This window comes from Petaurus breviceps, unplaced genomic scaffold (assembly GCF_028583685.1).
Source record: "Petaurus breviceps papuanus isolate PSGF00001 unplaced genomic scaffold, PetGlider_PUasm1.0 551, whole genome shotgun sequence".
In the NCBI taxonomy this organism is placed as follows: Eukaryota; Metazoa; Chordata; class Mammalia; order Diprotodontia; family Petauridae; genus Petaurus; species Petaurus breviceps.
The window spans coordinates 21,033,717-21,052,011 of NW_027186372.1; the positions used below are offsets into that span (position 1 = coordinate 21,033,717).

The 18,295-nt window shown below is 35.5% G+C and overlaps 1 protein-coding gene across 2 annotated transcripts in view; it reads right to left on the bottom strand.

Moving 5' to 3' along the window:
* GABRA1 (gamma-aminobutyric acid type A receptor subunit alpha1) overlaps window positions 1-18,295 on the bottom strand; it is a 79,620-nt gene that overhangs the window by 36,746 nt on the left and 24,579 nt on the right. For both annotated transcript variants that reach the window (XM_069102426.1, XM_069102427.1), the window contains exons 4-6: window positions 12,203-12,270; window positions 4,163-4,383; window positions 331-413 (exon numbers count right to left, since the gene is read on the bottom strand). In XM_069102426.1, the coding sequence (XP_068958527.1) occupies window positions 331-413; window positions 4,163-4,383; window positions 12,203-12,270 (372 nt within the window). The remainder of the gene's footprint in view (window positions 1-330; window positions 414-4,162; window positions 4,384-12,202; window positions 12,271-18,295) is intronic.

Sequence of the window (18,295 nt, forward strand, 5' to 3'; positions counted from 1 at the left end):
CTCTCTCTCTCTCTCTCTCTCTCTCTCTCTCTCTCTCTCTCTCCCTCCCTCTCTGTGGATATATGTTATCTCATCCTCACCCTCTATTTAATGACTACATATTCCATTAAAGTGAAGTTTTTAATTTCAACTTATTCATCCTTTTCTCTACTCCACTAACTAACTGATATCTTCCTCTTTCAAAAGCAGATAGAAAAGCCATTGTTATGGATAGAGTATCACATTTTTAAAAATCCAAAAGTTCTTTACCAATGTGCTCATTATCAGACGTTTCTGATTTGACTCTTAGAGCTCTCCAAAGCATAGACAAATAAAATTGAGGTAACTCACAACTTCCAAATTTCAATGGGCAGGCATGGGCATCCATTGGAAAGTCCTCAAGGTGCATTGGACATTCAGCTCGCACAGTCAATCTAGTCAGTTGAAAAATAAGAAAGAAGCACTACACATTAGATGTCCCACCACCATTCCTCTTCCCCAAATACCAGTAAAGAGATAGATTCAGTACAAACAAAATCCAAATCTGGAGAAATAGCTAAAAAAAAAACAATGCATTATTTATCCACTCACAATACTTTAAATATCAGTGTTTTCTTTGGTGCAGATATCCCTCTCCCAATGGATAGCTCAGTCCCTCTATTCTCTGTTAAATGTAGTTCATGATTTACTCTGGCTAAAACCAAACAAACAAAAAAATAAACAAACAAACCAAAACAACAACCAGCAATTCATAATTTGGTTACCAGCCTTCTGAAAATGAGCTTCTTAGCTAAGCCTATCCAGAGTTGATAGGCAAGCATCCCATCACTGGACCAGTACTCAAAGTTTTTTATGGCTTCTTGATCAGTTAGCTAGTTAATATACATTTATTAGTCACTGACTATGTACAAAACACAATGATAGGTACTAAGGACACAAGAAAAGGCAAAAACCAATTTCTGCTCTTAAAGAACTTACATTCTAATAGGAATGAAAAATATAAATAACTAGGTAGGCATAATGCAATATACTATTTTACTATATTCTGCTATTATATCATATAATATTTAATATAATGTAACATGAAATTATATACTATATCATAACACTGCATATAAAGGTATATGTGTGTTATATATATACATATATATATATACATATATACTTTCAGTCAGAGGAAATTATGAAATCCATATAACAGAGGATGTTGTTGTTCAGCCATTTCAGTAGAATCTTGTAACCCCATTTGAAGTTTTTTGGCAGAGTAACTGGAGTGTTTTGCCATGTCCTTCTACAGCTCACTTTACAGAAACTGAGACAAACAGGATTAAACTACTTACCCAAGGTCACAGAGTTAATAAGTGTCTGGGGTCAAATTTGAACTCATATCTTCCAGATTCTCGGACCAGTGTTCTATCCACTGTACCATCTAACTGCCTATTACCAGGAATATAGGGGGTGATATAGATATATCTATATCCATCCATCTATCTATCCATCCTTCTATCATCTATCTCTCTATGTCTCTATCTATATGTATATATCTATTTATCTATCTATATTTATATATATGGAGGAGAGAGAGAGAGAGAGAGAGAGAGAGAGAGAGAGAGAGAGAGAGAGAGAGAGAGAATAAAAGATAATCACAAAAGGAAAGGCCTCGGTAGCTGAAGGAAATGGGAAAAGTCTTCTGTAGAAGATGATATTTGAAATGAAACTTAAAAACATGGCCAGAGATTGCACATTACATGGCACAGACTTTCACAACCCAGGGGTACTCCCATTCTGCATTCTGTGATGAGGTAATAAAGGATTAAATAGATAACTAGATAGATCAATAGATAGATAATCTTTATAACAGATATATAAATATAATAATTATATACATATATTTATATAAAGATCATACAGATATACGCTATATAAGTGTGTATATCTTTGTATTAGACCTACAATTTTATTACTGAAAGTAATACCTTATGTAAAGATTCCTTTTAATAGTCAGTAACTCTTCTTAGAGAACTGACTGAGTCACTGAGAAGTTGATTAACTTGACCAAGATCAGATAGCTAGTATATGGAGTTTAAACTGAGAGCTTAAACTCTACCCACATCATGCTACCTCTATGATTACACACGCACACCCACATATATACACATCTAACACATTAAAAAAAATGAATGTCTTTTGTTTTCTACCACAATTCCCTTATGGAAAAGCCTCCAATTCCTCCTTATGTACAGTTTACAAAGTATGATTTTATGATTTGTAGACCACTTCTCACTAATTGGTTTACAAAGGCAATAGAAGTGTGCATGCATTGGGGATTACAGTAGCAAGTTCAGAATAAAGAATAATTGACTTCAGTTTCTTTGATTTTTTTTGAAGATGTTTTTCGATTTGCTTTAATATTTAGACATAACGTCTTGCCCCATTTATGCCCTCAGGAATTTCCCCTAACTGCAAACACATACATATACATATATACATGAAAGAATATGTACAGTAATTTATTGGGGTGAGTCAAAAATGATGTTCTCATCATGACACCTCGGTGAATGAGAATAACCAGCCTTTGTATTTGCCTATTAATAGCTTTATAAAGAGAATAACAAATGAAGAAGCAAATGAAACTAGACTATTCCTTCAATCCAAATTCATTATCTTTGTTGTTTGGGCACATGGTTTCAAGCAGTTTTTAAACCTCAGTTTATATTAAAAACAAGAATAAAAGTTAACCAATGACCTAAGTGGTTTCCTGCAATGTGTTTTGATTTATGTTTAGGTTTGTTTAATCTAATAATTATATGTAGTTCTAAAACCTTTCTTATCCATTGATAATTGAAGGACACATATTATTTAACATAAATGAAGAAAATAACTGTGAATGTTTAATGCCACGAGATCATCATAACCTCATCTAAAAGAGGGAATTATCATGCTATCAATGGATGTAGTCACTAAGTTTTCAAGGTTACTTTCAAACTTAAAAAGATAATATAATGCTAATAGGACTCTTCTAGTCCTGGAGCAATCACACATCACCAATTAGCAAAGGGCAGTTAGAAATTTAGCTAACAGAAGGAACATGATCATTTTTTGTAATGAGAAAAATTGCATACATTCCTAGTGATTAATCTTGAAAAAAAAAGGTAAAGATACAAAAATCCCAAACCAGCAAATTGACAGCTGGGCAGTGAAAAGATTAGCAATGGATTTGGTTAACCAGTCACAAAGCTTTAAGGCCAGCATTTTGAACATAAACAGATCATGCCTGGAATATTTGGCAAAATCTCCCCACACATGGCCAATTGTCCCCTTATTTCTTTCTTTCTGTTGTCTGTTTTTTAACATTGGAACCCACACACTTGCACCAATTCAAGCCAGCTGGGACCAATATCAAAAGCAGCTTTTCAAATATTTTTGAATCTCAGTGAATGAAAATCCAGGATTGGCAGCACTATAAAGGCAAAATATAATTCTACCTCCATGAAAAAAGCATGCCAAATGAGCCCAGAATTTGCTTTCATTACCTTTTTACATCAAGGAAGAAATTACATGACTCTAGTTGCCGAATTTGGGGCTAATTCACAAATAGAAAACCCTTTTCAAGCTATCAGAAAGTGGAACAATTGCTTTCTCATAAGTAACATAGTTCTCTATGATTTAAAATTTCCAACTGCTCATTTTCCCTTAAAAAACTACATAGATTTTATGGATAATATTTATGTATGTATATTATTTTTTGCCAATGGAATTGTGGCCATGAGTTTTTTGCTCATGGATTTTATCCATTTACAGTCTTCAGAGATTCCTCAGAGAGATTTCAAAAGGTAAAGGAGACTTTATTTTCTTACAACCAACAAATATGACTTTGAATTATCCTTTAAAATACATGATATTTGTTACCCGTTTCATTTATTTTTCAGATGCCTTTATTTCTTTTTGTTTTGGTCCTTTTTATCAGAGGTAACTTTCATTCTAGGCAAACATTTTATTTGTAATCCAATGTTGGATCCATGCCTTGTAAAGTTACAGAAATCTAGGATACACCAAGGAAAAGGGCAAAACCAAAGGAAATAAAAACAGCTTAAATTAAAACAGGCTGGTTTCAATGGGCAATAGAATAATAGAAACAGAGGGAAAATATTCACTGGTGGATTCACAGGGTGTTGGCTCTTACCTCATGGTATACAGTAGGGTGCCATCCTCCGTAATGCGAAGCAGCTTGTTTGGCATGGTCATGTTGTGGGCCACAGATTTTTTCCCATTGTGAAAGAAGGTATCAGGAGTCCAAATTTTACTTGCCATTAGATTATTTAACCGAAGAACAGTCATAGGTCCTTTAAATTTGAGTCTCTCATCCTTCCAGCTTTGACGGAAAAATACATCTATTGTATATTCCTAAACAAATTTGGAAAATAATTTAAAAGTTTCATGTATTATGATATGTACTGCAAAACAACTTATGATATTTTTTAAAAATACCATCAAGACTTGAAATGACCTGTTTTTATTACAGCTTTTCAGAGAAAACTCATTTTAATTTTGCTGTTTTAGTGGTCAAACATGATTGATGTCATCATCATGATATTAACTGGTAGCTTCGCTTGTGCATGCTTGTATTAGAAGAAATCACATTGGAAGAAAAGTGGGAAGTTATGAGTTAAAACAACAACAAAAATATCATCTGTAATTTTGGGGGCTACAGTAGTTCTATTCATTGCATATTCATTTATAGATGGCGATAAATTTTCCCTACAAGAAAGAGATGTTTGTCTAGATGATATTGGAAAGGAACAGCAAAAAAAGATGAACTGTAAGTGAGTAATATAATAATATGAGTACACATTGCTCATATATTGGTCTTTAAGACCTAGTAAGCAATATATAAAGAATCTCATTTGATCTGGAAAAAAATTACCTAAAATATGTCCTTTAACTCTTTGATTTACCAATCTTACAGAAGAAACTGATGTTCAAGAAATTATCTAAGTTGTCGAGAGTCACAGAGCTAATTTGAGTTGCATGATTGAAGCCCGGATTTTCCTGAATCAAAATCCAACACACTATCCACTTAGTGGCATAGGCTCTCTGGAAGTCATTCTTTCAAAGAAATCAGTGCCAAAATAAGGACAAGGTTTAAATATGGAATAATAAATTTAGAAAGAACCTTGAGATTTTATTTTAGACATTTTTTGTTAGGTCAACAACTAAATCTTTGCAGACATATGAAATTCTATTGCACTAAATATCCCAAGCCTACTATTTTTGCTATAATTTTAATTTTATTCCTTTTCATTCTCTGCTCAGTGGGAAAACACATACTATTCCCTATCTATCAAGTGCCTATGTTTAGAAAATACATGTAGGACTTGGGAAAGGAAAATAAGACCTCTGTCCACTCACTTATTTTTCAACAAACAAAAGGTATCTGTGAGATACATGAGCTATATGTACATAAAAGGAATGTGAGAAACTCATTATCTACTGTACAATGCCACCTTGGGATATGTTTATTTGAACAAACATTGCATTTTACTTGGCAGTAGCTAGAATCAAACATCTATTAATCCTCAAACAAGCAACAAGACTTACCAGCTCTTGAAACTGAAAAGGTTAATGTCTCCTTACTGTACTTGCTGTCCTGATGCTGAATTCAGAACTAAAGGTCTTGCCATTAAACATTTCTCATAGATGCCATTATTAACATTTCCCAATGTGGAATTCAGGCAACCCCAAAACACCATGGTACTATGTAAACTGTCTACTTCCTCATTAGAGAGTCAAACATAAAGGAAGCTACAAAAAAGTTTTCCTTTTTTTTATATTTCTTTCTCAATAGAAAACAAAGAAATACCTGTCTTGGGCTATTTTTGATGTGCTTCTCTACGGATTCTTCAGGTTATAGGGCCCAGAAAGAACAAAGGAATGGGGGCGGCCAGGTGGCTCAGCGAGTAAGAGCACCGGCTCCAGTGTTGAGAAGACCTGGAGATCGAATCCCGGGCTCGGACACCTAGCACCCACCCAGACACACCTGGCTGTGTAACCTTGAGCAAGTTACTTAACCCCAATTGCCAGGTGGCTCAGCGAGTAAGAGCACCGGCTCCAGAGTCGGGACGACCTGGAGATCGAATCCCGGGCTCAGACACTCAGCACCACACCCAGAAATAACTGGCCGTGTAACCTTGAGCAAGTTACTTAACCCCGATTGCTTAAAAAAACAAAAAAAAAACAAAGGAATGATTATACATCATTGTAATATAAAAGCAATTGCTTAAAGGTAAGAGTCCTGGACTTGGCAGTCAGAAGAGTTTCAGAATGGGTTTCAATCTTGCATCAGATACTTACTGAAATGAATGACCACAGACAAATTACCTAAAATTTTCATAGCTAGAAACAAAAATTTCCAATCTCGCTCTAGAGATACAGCAGTCAAAGAGGGAGAGTATAAATAACTCAGTACAACTAAATCTGTATGAATTGCAAACAAATAAGACATGGTAAAACAAAACACCGCTAGGACATGTAATAGACTCAAATTCTCTTACTCTTATTTTACACTATATTTGCAATTGTAATAACATAGGGATCTCCAGGTGTTTCATTTATCGGTGTATGTAGACAGCTTCTCTGTAACTGAATCTGATAATCACTTTACCATTTATTCAACACTTACTATGTGCCATTTCTTGATCAAAGAGCTAAAGACACAAAGAAAGGCAAAAAAAAAAAAAAACTAGTTTGGGGTGCAGCTAGGAGATGTAGTGAATAGAGCCCTGACCCTGGAGTCAGGAGGGCCTAAGTTCAAATCCATCCTCAGACACTTAACACTTACTAGCTGTGTGACATTGAGCAAGTCACTTAATCCCAATTGCCCTGCATTCTCCCTTCCAAAAAAGGCAAGAAAACACCAAAAAACCTAGTCCTTACCCTTAATTTGTTCTCAATCTAATTCAGGAGACAAGACGTAAATAACAAAATCACTATGCTCAAACAAAATATATGTGTGGGGGGGGGGGGGGGGGGGGGGGGGGGGGGGGGGGCGTTAAGTTCCAGAACTAGATATAGGAGATGAATCTCATGGAAAAGTTACTATGATTAAGAAGGACCGGGAAATACTTCTTGAAGATGGTGAAACTAGCTGAAATTTGAAGGAAGTCAGGGAAACCAGGAGGCAGAGATGAGGAGGGAGGGACACTAGGCAAGTGGAATAGTCAGTGAAAAGGATCAGAGGCAGCATATGCAATATCTTGTGTGAAAACAGTAAGGACACTATTGTCACTCCATCACAGAGTACATAGAGGGGAATAAAGTTATAAAAAAGCTAGAAGAAAAATTAGGATATTGCTTGGGGCCCTGGGAGGTTAAATGACTTACTTGAAGTCATACAGTATGTTTAAAAGGCAGTACTTAAACTCTGCATTTCTTTATTCAGAGTTTTGTTATCTTTACATTGTATCATCCTGTCTCAGACATAAACAATTAAATGAATATTTCTTGATTTAATAGTAGTACTAGTACTTGTAGTAATAGTAGTAGTGGTGATTTGGCATCCTAGGTAATACATCCCACATTAAGTATGTAGAATCTTAACACTCCTTAAACTGACTTTTGAGACTCTATCAGAAGGTCTGAATGTATTATCTATGTAATGTTGGTCACTGGTTATTCAAGAATTCTGACAGTAGAAAAGCAGAGTATCAGAGCTGGTTTTGGAGTTTAATCTAACCATTTTACAGATGAGGAAACTGAGGCTTAGATATTTGATGTCTTTAGGTCCAGTACTTTGGCAGCACTTAAAGAAGCATTTGATTATAGCCTCCTATTCAATCTTCATGTCAACATCTTTTCATATGTTTCAGAGCAAAATGAAAATATTGCTGTTATGCTACTCTTCTCTAACTCCCAACTTTATAAATGTTTTCCACAATTGGACCCTCACAACTTCATACGTATATACATGTGTATACTATACCTTTGTATTTGAGAATAGATAGCAGGTTTAAAAAAATGTTGAGTAGGAAAAATTCATTTTGTTTAGAGGAGTAAAAGAAGGTTGCTGGCAGGAAAAAGGGTGATGAGGAGGAGAGGCAGTGATAACAGGAAGGGTAGGCAAGAGAACTGCAGACAAAGATGGAATGCCAAGAAACCCACGTTAAGCTTCACACTTTCAGCCCACGTAACCTGGATGGAATTTCTCACCAAGAAATCTTGTCCTATGGAATGTATCCTAGAAGAATATCACCTTACTTTATAGACATAGAGTAAAATTCTTTATGGTTCTAAATAAATACTGTAATTATTTCAGTATTCCAGCATGAAACTTCTATTCCCATCTGTGTTCTTCTACATAATACATTTTAAACCCTATGGAAAACATGACTGCATTTGATGGAGCTCTCTGAATATTTCTGTCTGAGGCCATGGCTCTGGGAATTGGCTGCCTGATTACCACTTAGTGGCTTTTAAAATAATTTCAAGGAGCTGTCCTAATTTTTTTTTGGTCCCAAATGAAAGCAGGCTGCCTTCGTTTTTTTGATAGATTTTTAAAAATCAGCTTCTCATGGAAAGATATAGGAGGATTGTTGTTGTTTTTTTGTCTTAGTTAAAAATAGTTTCATTTGGGCTGTGACATTCTGTCTTGATTGGATTTCCAGAACAGTTCCATTACTCTGAGTTTTGTCCCTTACCACTGAATGAATATCGTGGCTAGATTCTCCATGTTGTCACTCAAGTAATGATGAAATGATTTAGCTGCTCAGACTATCGTTTTGTTTTGTTTTTACTATATATTCACCAGTAAACACATGTGTTAAATTGATCATAGACCATAATACCTAATTACTCAGCTATCAAAGGAGGAATATTCATCACTTTCTGACTCTAAATGTAGAACACAAGACAGACTTCCTTTGACTCCCCCTCCCCACTTTACTACTTCTGATGCTCAACAGGAGTGCATGAAGTTAATGGGGGCAGTTGAGGGCAATAGAGCATCAAAATCACATTATAGGCCATGTTTCTAAGGGGCACCATTAATCTAAGTTCAAAAGTGGGTTGGGGGTATGGAGGTGTAAAAAACTTTCATCGAAAAAAATTGCTGTTTTAAAATTTTGTGATATTTTGTACAAAGGATGGTAACTACCAGACTGTGGGTAATAATACAACCTATCATAATTCCTAAAGAAGAATCTCAGAGTCCATGTCCCATATAAGTTGAGCAATTGAAAAAAGCCTCATTTTAAAATAACAATATAGAGGCGGCTAGGTGGCACTGTAAGTAAGAGTGCTGACCCTGGAGTCGGGAGGACCCGGGACCGGTTCTGGCCTGAGATACTTAACACCCACACAAAAAAAACTGGCCGTGTAACCTTGAGCAAGTTACTTAACCCCAACTGATTTTTTAAAAAGTAACAATATAAATAATAGCTAAAATGTATCTAGCACTTTAAAGTTTGCAGAGTACTTTAAAAAATGTTATATCATTTTATCATTTCAGATATATATGTGTGTGTTTATATATATATATATAGAGAGAGAGAGAGAGAGAGAAAGAGAGAGAGAGAGAGAGAGAGAGAGATCATTATTATCTACATTTTACAGAAGATGGAACTGAGGCAGACTTGCCTCAAGTGTGACTTGCCTAAGGTCACAGAGCCAGCAAGTGCCTGAGGTCTACATTGAAACTGAGGTCTTCCTGACTAGGACCATTGCATTAGAGAAGGTGAACTCACAACCTACAGGCAAGCTGCTGCAAAACTCCACAGTGTTGCTGGGAAGAGATTAAAATTAAAATATAATTGGAACTGTTTAACAAAATACACAAAAATTCAATATGACATAGATAAGGTTGATTTGTAGTTTTCTAAGTCAATATGTGGCCTGCAGAGATCTACTTCTTTTTGAGATTGAAATCACTGCACTACAACATCTACCTTACTAGAAAATCTAGCATAGAAATAGCAGTAAAGCTAATATTGATGTGAGGTTTTGAGGTATGCTAAGTCATAGATATAAGACCTCATGAATAAGTTACAAAAGAAGTTAATATGTTCAGCCTATTCTAGGAACTGGGGCAAGGCTCAGAGGAGAAAGATGGAAAAATAGTTGGTTTCTGTCATCTAATGTGGTTGACGAAATGAAACATAGATTTGAAACTACACACAAAAAAAATAAAGATATGCATGGCCAAACATTATATTATTTGATAGATCCTCAGAATTCAAGTCTGGAATTGGCCAGTCTACAACTAAATCATTAAGGAAGAAGAGAGTTTGAATAGATCAGGAGGAACTGAGAACTTATCTAGATGGGAGGATATGGGCAATGGCATGTACATAGCAAGAAACATAGTTTTGGTGCATGACATTGAAGATACTTCCCAAATTGGTTTAAAAGGTTTATGTTGTATCTATGGTGAGAAATAATGTTGAGGAGAAGACATGAAATTACATGAAGAATCTTGAATTTCAAGACAAGGATTTTGAAATGGCTCTAATATTCATTTGGATGCAATTGTAGCTTCTTAAAAAAAGGGGGGATAGGATGGAGAAACTATTTTAAGAAGATTGTGATAATTATATGGGTAAAGTTTTTAGGAGTGCCTTTTTTGTATAAAAACACATTTTTTTTTTGTCCAAGTGGATTGATGGTTGCCTACAAACACAATATGAGTTAAATGAGAAAATAATATAGCGACAAAAGTGACCTTTCGGAACTCATTCCTTATACATTCCTTGTCTTGCTGCTAACTTTAAAAAAGTAACTTCTTAAAAGCTGAAGTTGACTAATCAATAAGGTTTTTATTAGATAAAGACAATAACATTTTGTCCTATTTCTATTAGTCTCCCAGTACTAAGGCTGATGCTAGTAGCACTGCTTGTACTATGTGAAGATGATACCAACAAACAGACATTTTACAAACTAAATCATGTATTTAGGTTATAGATCCTGCTTAAGGATTAATACCATTGTGTGTTTCCAGGGATGCTACAGGAAACTGATTTATCCTGTGCCTCGGTCAGAATAAGAATTTGGAAGCCAAACCCAGAAATTTGAGGATATACTTTCATTCCAGTTGTGATGGCAATTTGTTGCCACTGATCACTAGACCTGATTTAAATAAGTTAATTTACTAATATATGAGTATCTCTTTATTTCTTTTTTTAAAGCAATTGGGGTTAAGTAACTTGCTCAAGGTTACATGGCCAGTTATTTTGTGTGGGTGTTAAGTATCTACGGCCAGAACTGATCCCGGGTCTCCCGATTCCCAGGGCTGGTGCTCTTACTCACTGCACCACCTGGCTGCCCCAATTATCTCTTTATTTCACTCAGTACTTCATTCTCTTTGATTCAAAAAAGCACATTATTGATTAAAGAAGACAAATTTGACCCATGAGAAGGCAACTGTTCTTTGGTCATAGAACAGTAACTGGACTTTCCAGCTGGATTTTCATAAATGAGTTCTCAAGTTCCCTTTGATTGTGGTATCCATTATGCATTTTATTTAATAAATAATTCCAAGTTCTATTGGAATGGAGAATATATAATTAGCATAAATGGGATTGTGATAAAGCCCATTCATTTCTCAATTTGCTTCTCATTCCCGAATTTACTTGGAACGGTCCTTGTCACAGTTGAAGCATTGGTTTCTCCTTGGTATAAATGCTTGTACCGTTCTCTGCTTCCTCTTCTGTCAAATGTTCACTGGCTACATTCTTTTTTTTCTGTCCATAGTAGTTTCATCAACTTCACTTTTGATTATTGTCAGATACCAGGCTGTAATCTAGGTGCATCAGATCTCATCATCCTTTAATCAATCTCTTCTTCTTTACCAAAACTAAAGATAATAACTTATTCTTTTGCTAGCAATCAAGCAACCAGAACCAAATCATGATTTGAAAATAAGCATTGTAATATTCTAAATGATTAAGTGGATGAAATTCTTTGGTATCTCATTGTACTATATGGATATGCTATAATCTGATATTGAAATCACAGAGGTTGATAATTTAAATACCCTTAAATGCAGTCATTGCTGTGAACAATCACTGACTATACAGCTTGGTATTTGGGGGGAGGTTAAAAGCTTAAAAGTAGATGCTTGTATCTAGCTACTGAGGACAAATTCTCTTGCTCTAAGTTTTCTTCACCCCCCTTCTCTAAAGAATTTTTCAAAAAGAAACCACATCAATAAATGTGGAGTTGCAGTGTCACTCACCATATCATGGTCTGAGACGGGTCCGAAGCTGGTGACGAAGATATCAGTCTTCACTTCAGTTACACGCTCTGATGAAGCAGGAAATTGGGACAGTGAGTGTCTATCAACAATTCTCATTAGATCTCCCCACCACAAGCTCACACCCAAATGGGAAATTTATTGCCTTTGATTAGCTATTTCTAAAATTGTTCTGCAGTGTAGTCTTGATAATTTACTGCTTACACAGGAAATTTCACAGTTAATATTTTCAGCAAGGAAGAAAGTTGAAATATGCCACTTTGAGAGACAGTATAATATTTTGGTAAATGTATAGTTATTTTTGGTGAGGATTCCATTGATTTCCATTATTTTCTATTCAATTATTTATTAGTGGACAAACATGATCTCACTAATTATACAAAAACCTCTCGTGTTATAGTCAAAATAAATCATCATGTAGATCATTTTTTTTCAATTTTTATTGCTACCATCTGTCTATCACCTTTATTTCTGAATATATCTTACTTTACTGCACTAGCCAGAAGTTCATCTCTTGTAACAAATAATGAAAAAGGGGGGGAAAGTTAAGAAAAAGAAAAAAACAAGCTACCAACTGACCCTGATTGCATGTTCAGTGTTCCAAAGCTGTAGTAGATAAAAGGAGGAACATTTTCCCATTTTTTTTTAATGTGGGCTATCCTTAGTCATTACAATTACAGTAAATCTGGTTTGACTTTACTAATTCTGCTGAAGATTTGTATAGTTTAATGTTAGACTTTTTACACTTTGTTCCATATTCTCATGCTATTTGACTAACTTTCTCAAAGCACATTTTATATGTCAGGGAACTTTATTCTCTTTAACACAATGTTACAGTTTATCAATGCCTTCTTTTATGTACTCAGTCGTATGCAAATGATTGAGATTATTCCTTGAGAAAATCTGCCTTAACTTCTACCGTGTTTCCCCGATAATAAGACCTAGCCCGAAAATAAGCCCTCCCCTTACTGTGTAAGATTCCTCTAAAATAAGCCCTCCCACGAAAATAAGCCCTATTGAGATTGCTACTGTAGTGAAGGTGATCCCCAGCGCTACACGCTACATTATGGTACCCTCTGTATGCACCGTCCCCCCCCCCCGTGAAACTCACGCCGTGCTCCAAGCTGCATCCAATCAGAGCTGCAGCAGTGAGCACGTCATCCTGTTCTTCCCCAGTGATTTGCTTATTGAATAAAGGTACATTTTTTTGTTCACATTTACCTGTTTATTAAAATTGCTGTCAATGTTCATTAAAATAAGCCCTCCCCTGAAAATAAGCCCTCTGATGTTTTTCTGTCCAAAAAAATTTAATAAGACAGTGTTTTATTATCGGGGAAACACGGTATTGATATCTTCAAAGTTGGTAACAAATAATACACATTTTATGGCATACAAACTGTTCATTTAATAGAAAATATTTCAAGTTCAACTTGATTTTATTTTAATGGCCTTTGGTGTCATATATATTAACCAATAAACTGAACTTTATTACAGTGTTATGACACTTCTTAACATAAACAGTGACATTTCCTAAGAAATACAGTAGCAGTAGAGGAAATAGCATAGTGTTGCTTACATGAAACCAAAAAAATATTGTACTACTTGAAAATCAACTGCCTATACACTTATGTAATAGATCACAAAATACTCATGTTTTGATTATCAGCTATCAGAATTTGAGAGGTCAATTTGCTTAATAAAATAAATAAACATCTAACAGAATATTAAAAAATGGAATGCGAAAATCAAATTACCATTGAATTTCATATATTTTATTTATAATATTAATATGTAGTATATCAATATAATAATAATATCTTACATATAAATGTATTACATTTAATTGCTATCCTTATTTTTAACTGACTGTGTCTGGCAAATTTTTGGAGGAAATTCCCTATTGGAATCATGTAATTCAGTTCAATTTGGTGAAATTCCAGAAATATTTAAGTATTATGTACAAGCCACTATGCTGGGTCCTGGGTATCTACTGACAAAAATAAGACAGTCCTTTCCCTCAAAAACCTTCTGTTCTATCAGAGGTGAAATGTGCACACAAATGAGAAAAGTACCCGGAAAACTGAGAGCAGAAAAGAGTAACAACATTGGGAGAGATAATTAATACTTCATTGGGAAGATGCCACCAGAGTGAACTCTTGCAGGAAGAAAAAGGATTTTAAGAGGCAGATGGGAGAATCTGGTTCAGGCTTGTAATTTTGCACATGCACAAAGGTAAGAGAATATTGAACTCAGGGAAAGTATGACATTCCTGTTTGGTTGAACCCTAAAGTTTTGAATGAGAGTTTTATGCAGTTAGGGTGAAAAAAAGGGTCAGGTGTTTGACAGATTATGGTGTCTTAAATGCCACAGCAAGTATTATGTACCTTAGAGCAAATTTAGTAATGACTGAAGGATCTTGTGAGTAAGAAAAGAGACAGTCATAGCTGTGATATCTTAACAATGGTGTGTTTTTAATTGTAGAGGAAAGAAACCAAAGTAGGGGAGAAGCTATTAGAGACAATAAAATTTGCCTAGGAAAGAGATAATTAGGGTAGGATTTAGGCTTGTGACTTGAGTGGAGAAAAGGTAGTAGATGTTAAAGATTTTCTTTTGGTTGAATTGAACACTTGTCAACTAACTCAATTTAAGATATAAGGGAGAAAATATATTCTAGTTATAGAATGAGGAAGATGATGTCAAATATAGTGACTGTCTTTGGTAACTATACTTTATGTACTTTCTATGGGCATCTATGGGGGAAGTTCAGAGGTCTTAGAAAAAGAAAACAGTAATAAAAATGTCAAAAATATTTCTCATATTTTTAAAAGAATCTATGATAACTTCAAGTCTATAAATCATAGATACATGGGAATATATTTTTTTCAAATGAGAAAAAAACTGATTTTATAAATAACTCAATAGGTAGACTGTACAGTAAATTTGCAACCTCTTAAAAACTGTCTAATATAATTGGGTCCAAGGAGATACAAAGTCTCTCTTCACTTCTGACTGTTGAAGGGTTGCCTCAGAAAAACATAAACATGGGGAAACAAAAGAAAATGGGATTGTTACTTGATCATACTAGATTTCCACTTCCTACTTCCAGATAATCAGGTAGGATTTGGAGACAGAATTGTGACCTCATCCAATACTCCTAATGACATCAGTCTGAGATGTCGTCTTGGTCTTACTGTCCAGTCTCATACTGCAATGATGGGTTCCTTGAGCTACATTATTGTTTCTTGAAATCAAAATAGGCTTAGTCAAAAACTCATCCTGTACTAGAATAACTTCAGAAGAAATTTTATATTTCAAGCCATCTTGAAGAGAAAATGTTTTTATTCTATTCTATAAAAACTATGATTCGAACAGTGAAAGCATCATCCATCATGTCTTTAACATAATGGATGTACATTATTGGTGGCCCTGAAACTACCATTCTCTGATGGTACATAGCATACTTTAAAATATTAGCCATTCTTTTATTCTTAAGTGTTCATACAATAGATAGAATTCTTTATTGAAAAGAATAGGTAGTGATTAATTGATGTTTTAATTATTTGTCTAGATAAACAGACACTAAAACAGCATATGTATGCTAACCAATACTTTATCATTGTATTTGGTCATTATTACAGTTACATTGGAAAAGGAAGTTATAACATATTGAGGCATATATTGGAATGGTTGGAACCACCAACTTAACATTTGACTAATTATGTGATTCAACTTTGCTTTGATTCTAATTCTGAAAGTCAGAACTATTCTCAATAGTATAAGTACAAGTTAGGATGAAATGATGTGTATGGGCTGGAGATGATAGTGATCTTTGTCAGCATTTATTTTTGCAGCATTAACTTCAAAGAGAAGATTTACTTACATGCATTTCATAACAGCTGGCTTATTGATCTCTATCTACAAAGCTGCACATACCAGGAAACTTGAGGTAGGTGTATTTGTTTTGTCCATTGCCATTAATTATATTACTCAGAGTGAAGTTTGATAACTGTACTTTGTGGTAGCTCCAAGGTTTATATGGGAGGTAATTAGCTCCATTAGCAGTTCATTTTGCCCAAAGGTTTGAGTATCTGAGATTTATTAACTTCCACAATGATTTAATGCTCAAAAGAAGAAAGGAGCTCTATAGGTCAAGATGGCGGAATAGAAGCAGGACCTCCCCATGGCTCTCCGTTCCACCTTCCCCAATCCATGTAAAAAGGGGACTCTAAACAAATTTTGGAGATGCATATCCCACAAAATGACACAGAGAAGCTAACCTCCTGCTGAGGATAGCCCAGCAGGCCAGCAGGAATCTGCCAGGAAAGCACTCTGGGAGCCGATCCCAGCTCCACTCTGAGGTTTAGCCTCAGGGCAGGCCTGACCAGCTGCTGGCCAGAGGGACTCCACAGCAGCAGCTGTGGCCATTTCCAGAATGATCAACACATAGATGCAAATGACAAAGTGAGAGGTCAGTGCAGTGGGGACTTTGGGACCCAGTAAGTGGGAGTGCATAGCTTTTGCTCCCAGGGCGAGAAGCCTCTGAGACACTGGCACAGCCAGCCAGCACCACTTTGCAGCTTCAGATACTGGCCTGCAGAGTACAGGGGGACCAAGCACTAGTCTGAGGAGTAATCGCTTTTGCTTTATCCTGCTTGGATCTGGATTGCAGTCTAGGGTGGAGGTACTGGGGTGCATGACCAGCTTGCCAGAGTGTGTGGAGAGCTCAGAGAAGGCACCAATCTAATACCCCCCAGCAGCTGAGAAAACCACAGTATTTGGGGCAAAAGCTCCCCATCTGGTGGCAGAGACCTACGTGGCAAAAAGCCCAGGGGTCAAGTGATTGAGGGGTGACATGGCCAGGCAAAGGAAACAAAGCAGACAGAAGATTCTAACATTAGACTCCTATTTTGGGGACAAAAAGGAGCAAAGCATAGAACAAGAGGAAGACAGTGAAATCAGAACTCCTGTACCAAAAGCTTCAAAGGAAAATATGAGCTGGTTACAGGCCATAGAGGACCTTAAGAAGCAGAAAAGATAAGTGGAGGAAAAATTGGGAAGAGAAATGAGAACAATGAAAGAAAATTACAAAATGAGAGCCAACAGCCTGACTGAGGAAAATAACATCTTAAAAAAATAGACTAACTCAATTGGCAAAAGAGGCTCAAAAAGGCAATGAGGAGAAGAATGCCTTAAAAAGCCAAATTTGCCAGAGGGAAAAAAAGAATCTGAAAAGCTCACTGAAAAGAGTCATTGCTTCATAATTGTATTGGAGCAAATGGAAGCTAATAACTTTATGAGAAATCAAGATGCTGTTAAACAGATCCAAATGAATGAAAGAATAGAAGGCAATGTGGAATATCTCATGGGAAAAATCACTGACCTGGAAAATAGAGCCAGGAGAGATAACTTAAAAATTATTGGACTACCTGAAAGCCATGATGAAAGTAAGAACCTAGAAATCATCTTCCAGGAAGTTCTCAAAGAAAACTGCCCTGATGTTTTAGAACCAGAGGGCAAAATAGAGGTTGAAAGAAGCCACCGATTACCTCCTAAAAAAGATCCCAAAAAGAAACCTCCTAGGAATATTATAGCCAGGTTCTGGAATTCCCAGATTAAGTAGAGAATATTACAAGGAGACAGGAAGAAACAATTTGAAAATTGTGGAAACACAATCAGGTTAACCCAGGATCTAACAGCTTTTACACTGAGGGATTGAAGGGCTTGGAATATGACATTCTGGATGTCAAAGGAGCTGTAATTAAAACCAAGAGTCACCTACCCAGAAAAACTGAATATCATATTACAGGGGGAAATATGGTCATTCAATGTAATCGAAGACTTTCAAGCATTCTTGATGAAAAAACCAGAGATGAATAGAAAATTTGACATTCAGATACAAGAAGCAAGAGAAGCATGAGAAGGTAAACAGGGAAAAAAACCATAAGGAACTTATCAAAGTTGAACTATTAACATTCCTACATGGACACACAATAATTGCAACTTATGAAACCTTTCTCACTACTTGAAGGGAATAGAAATATATATATATATATATATATATATATATATATATAT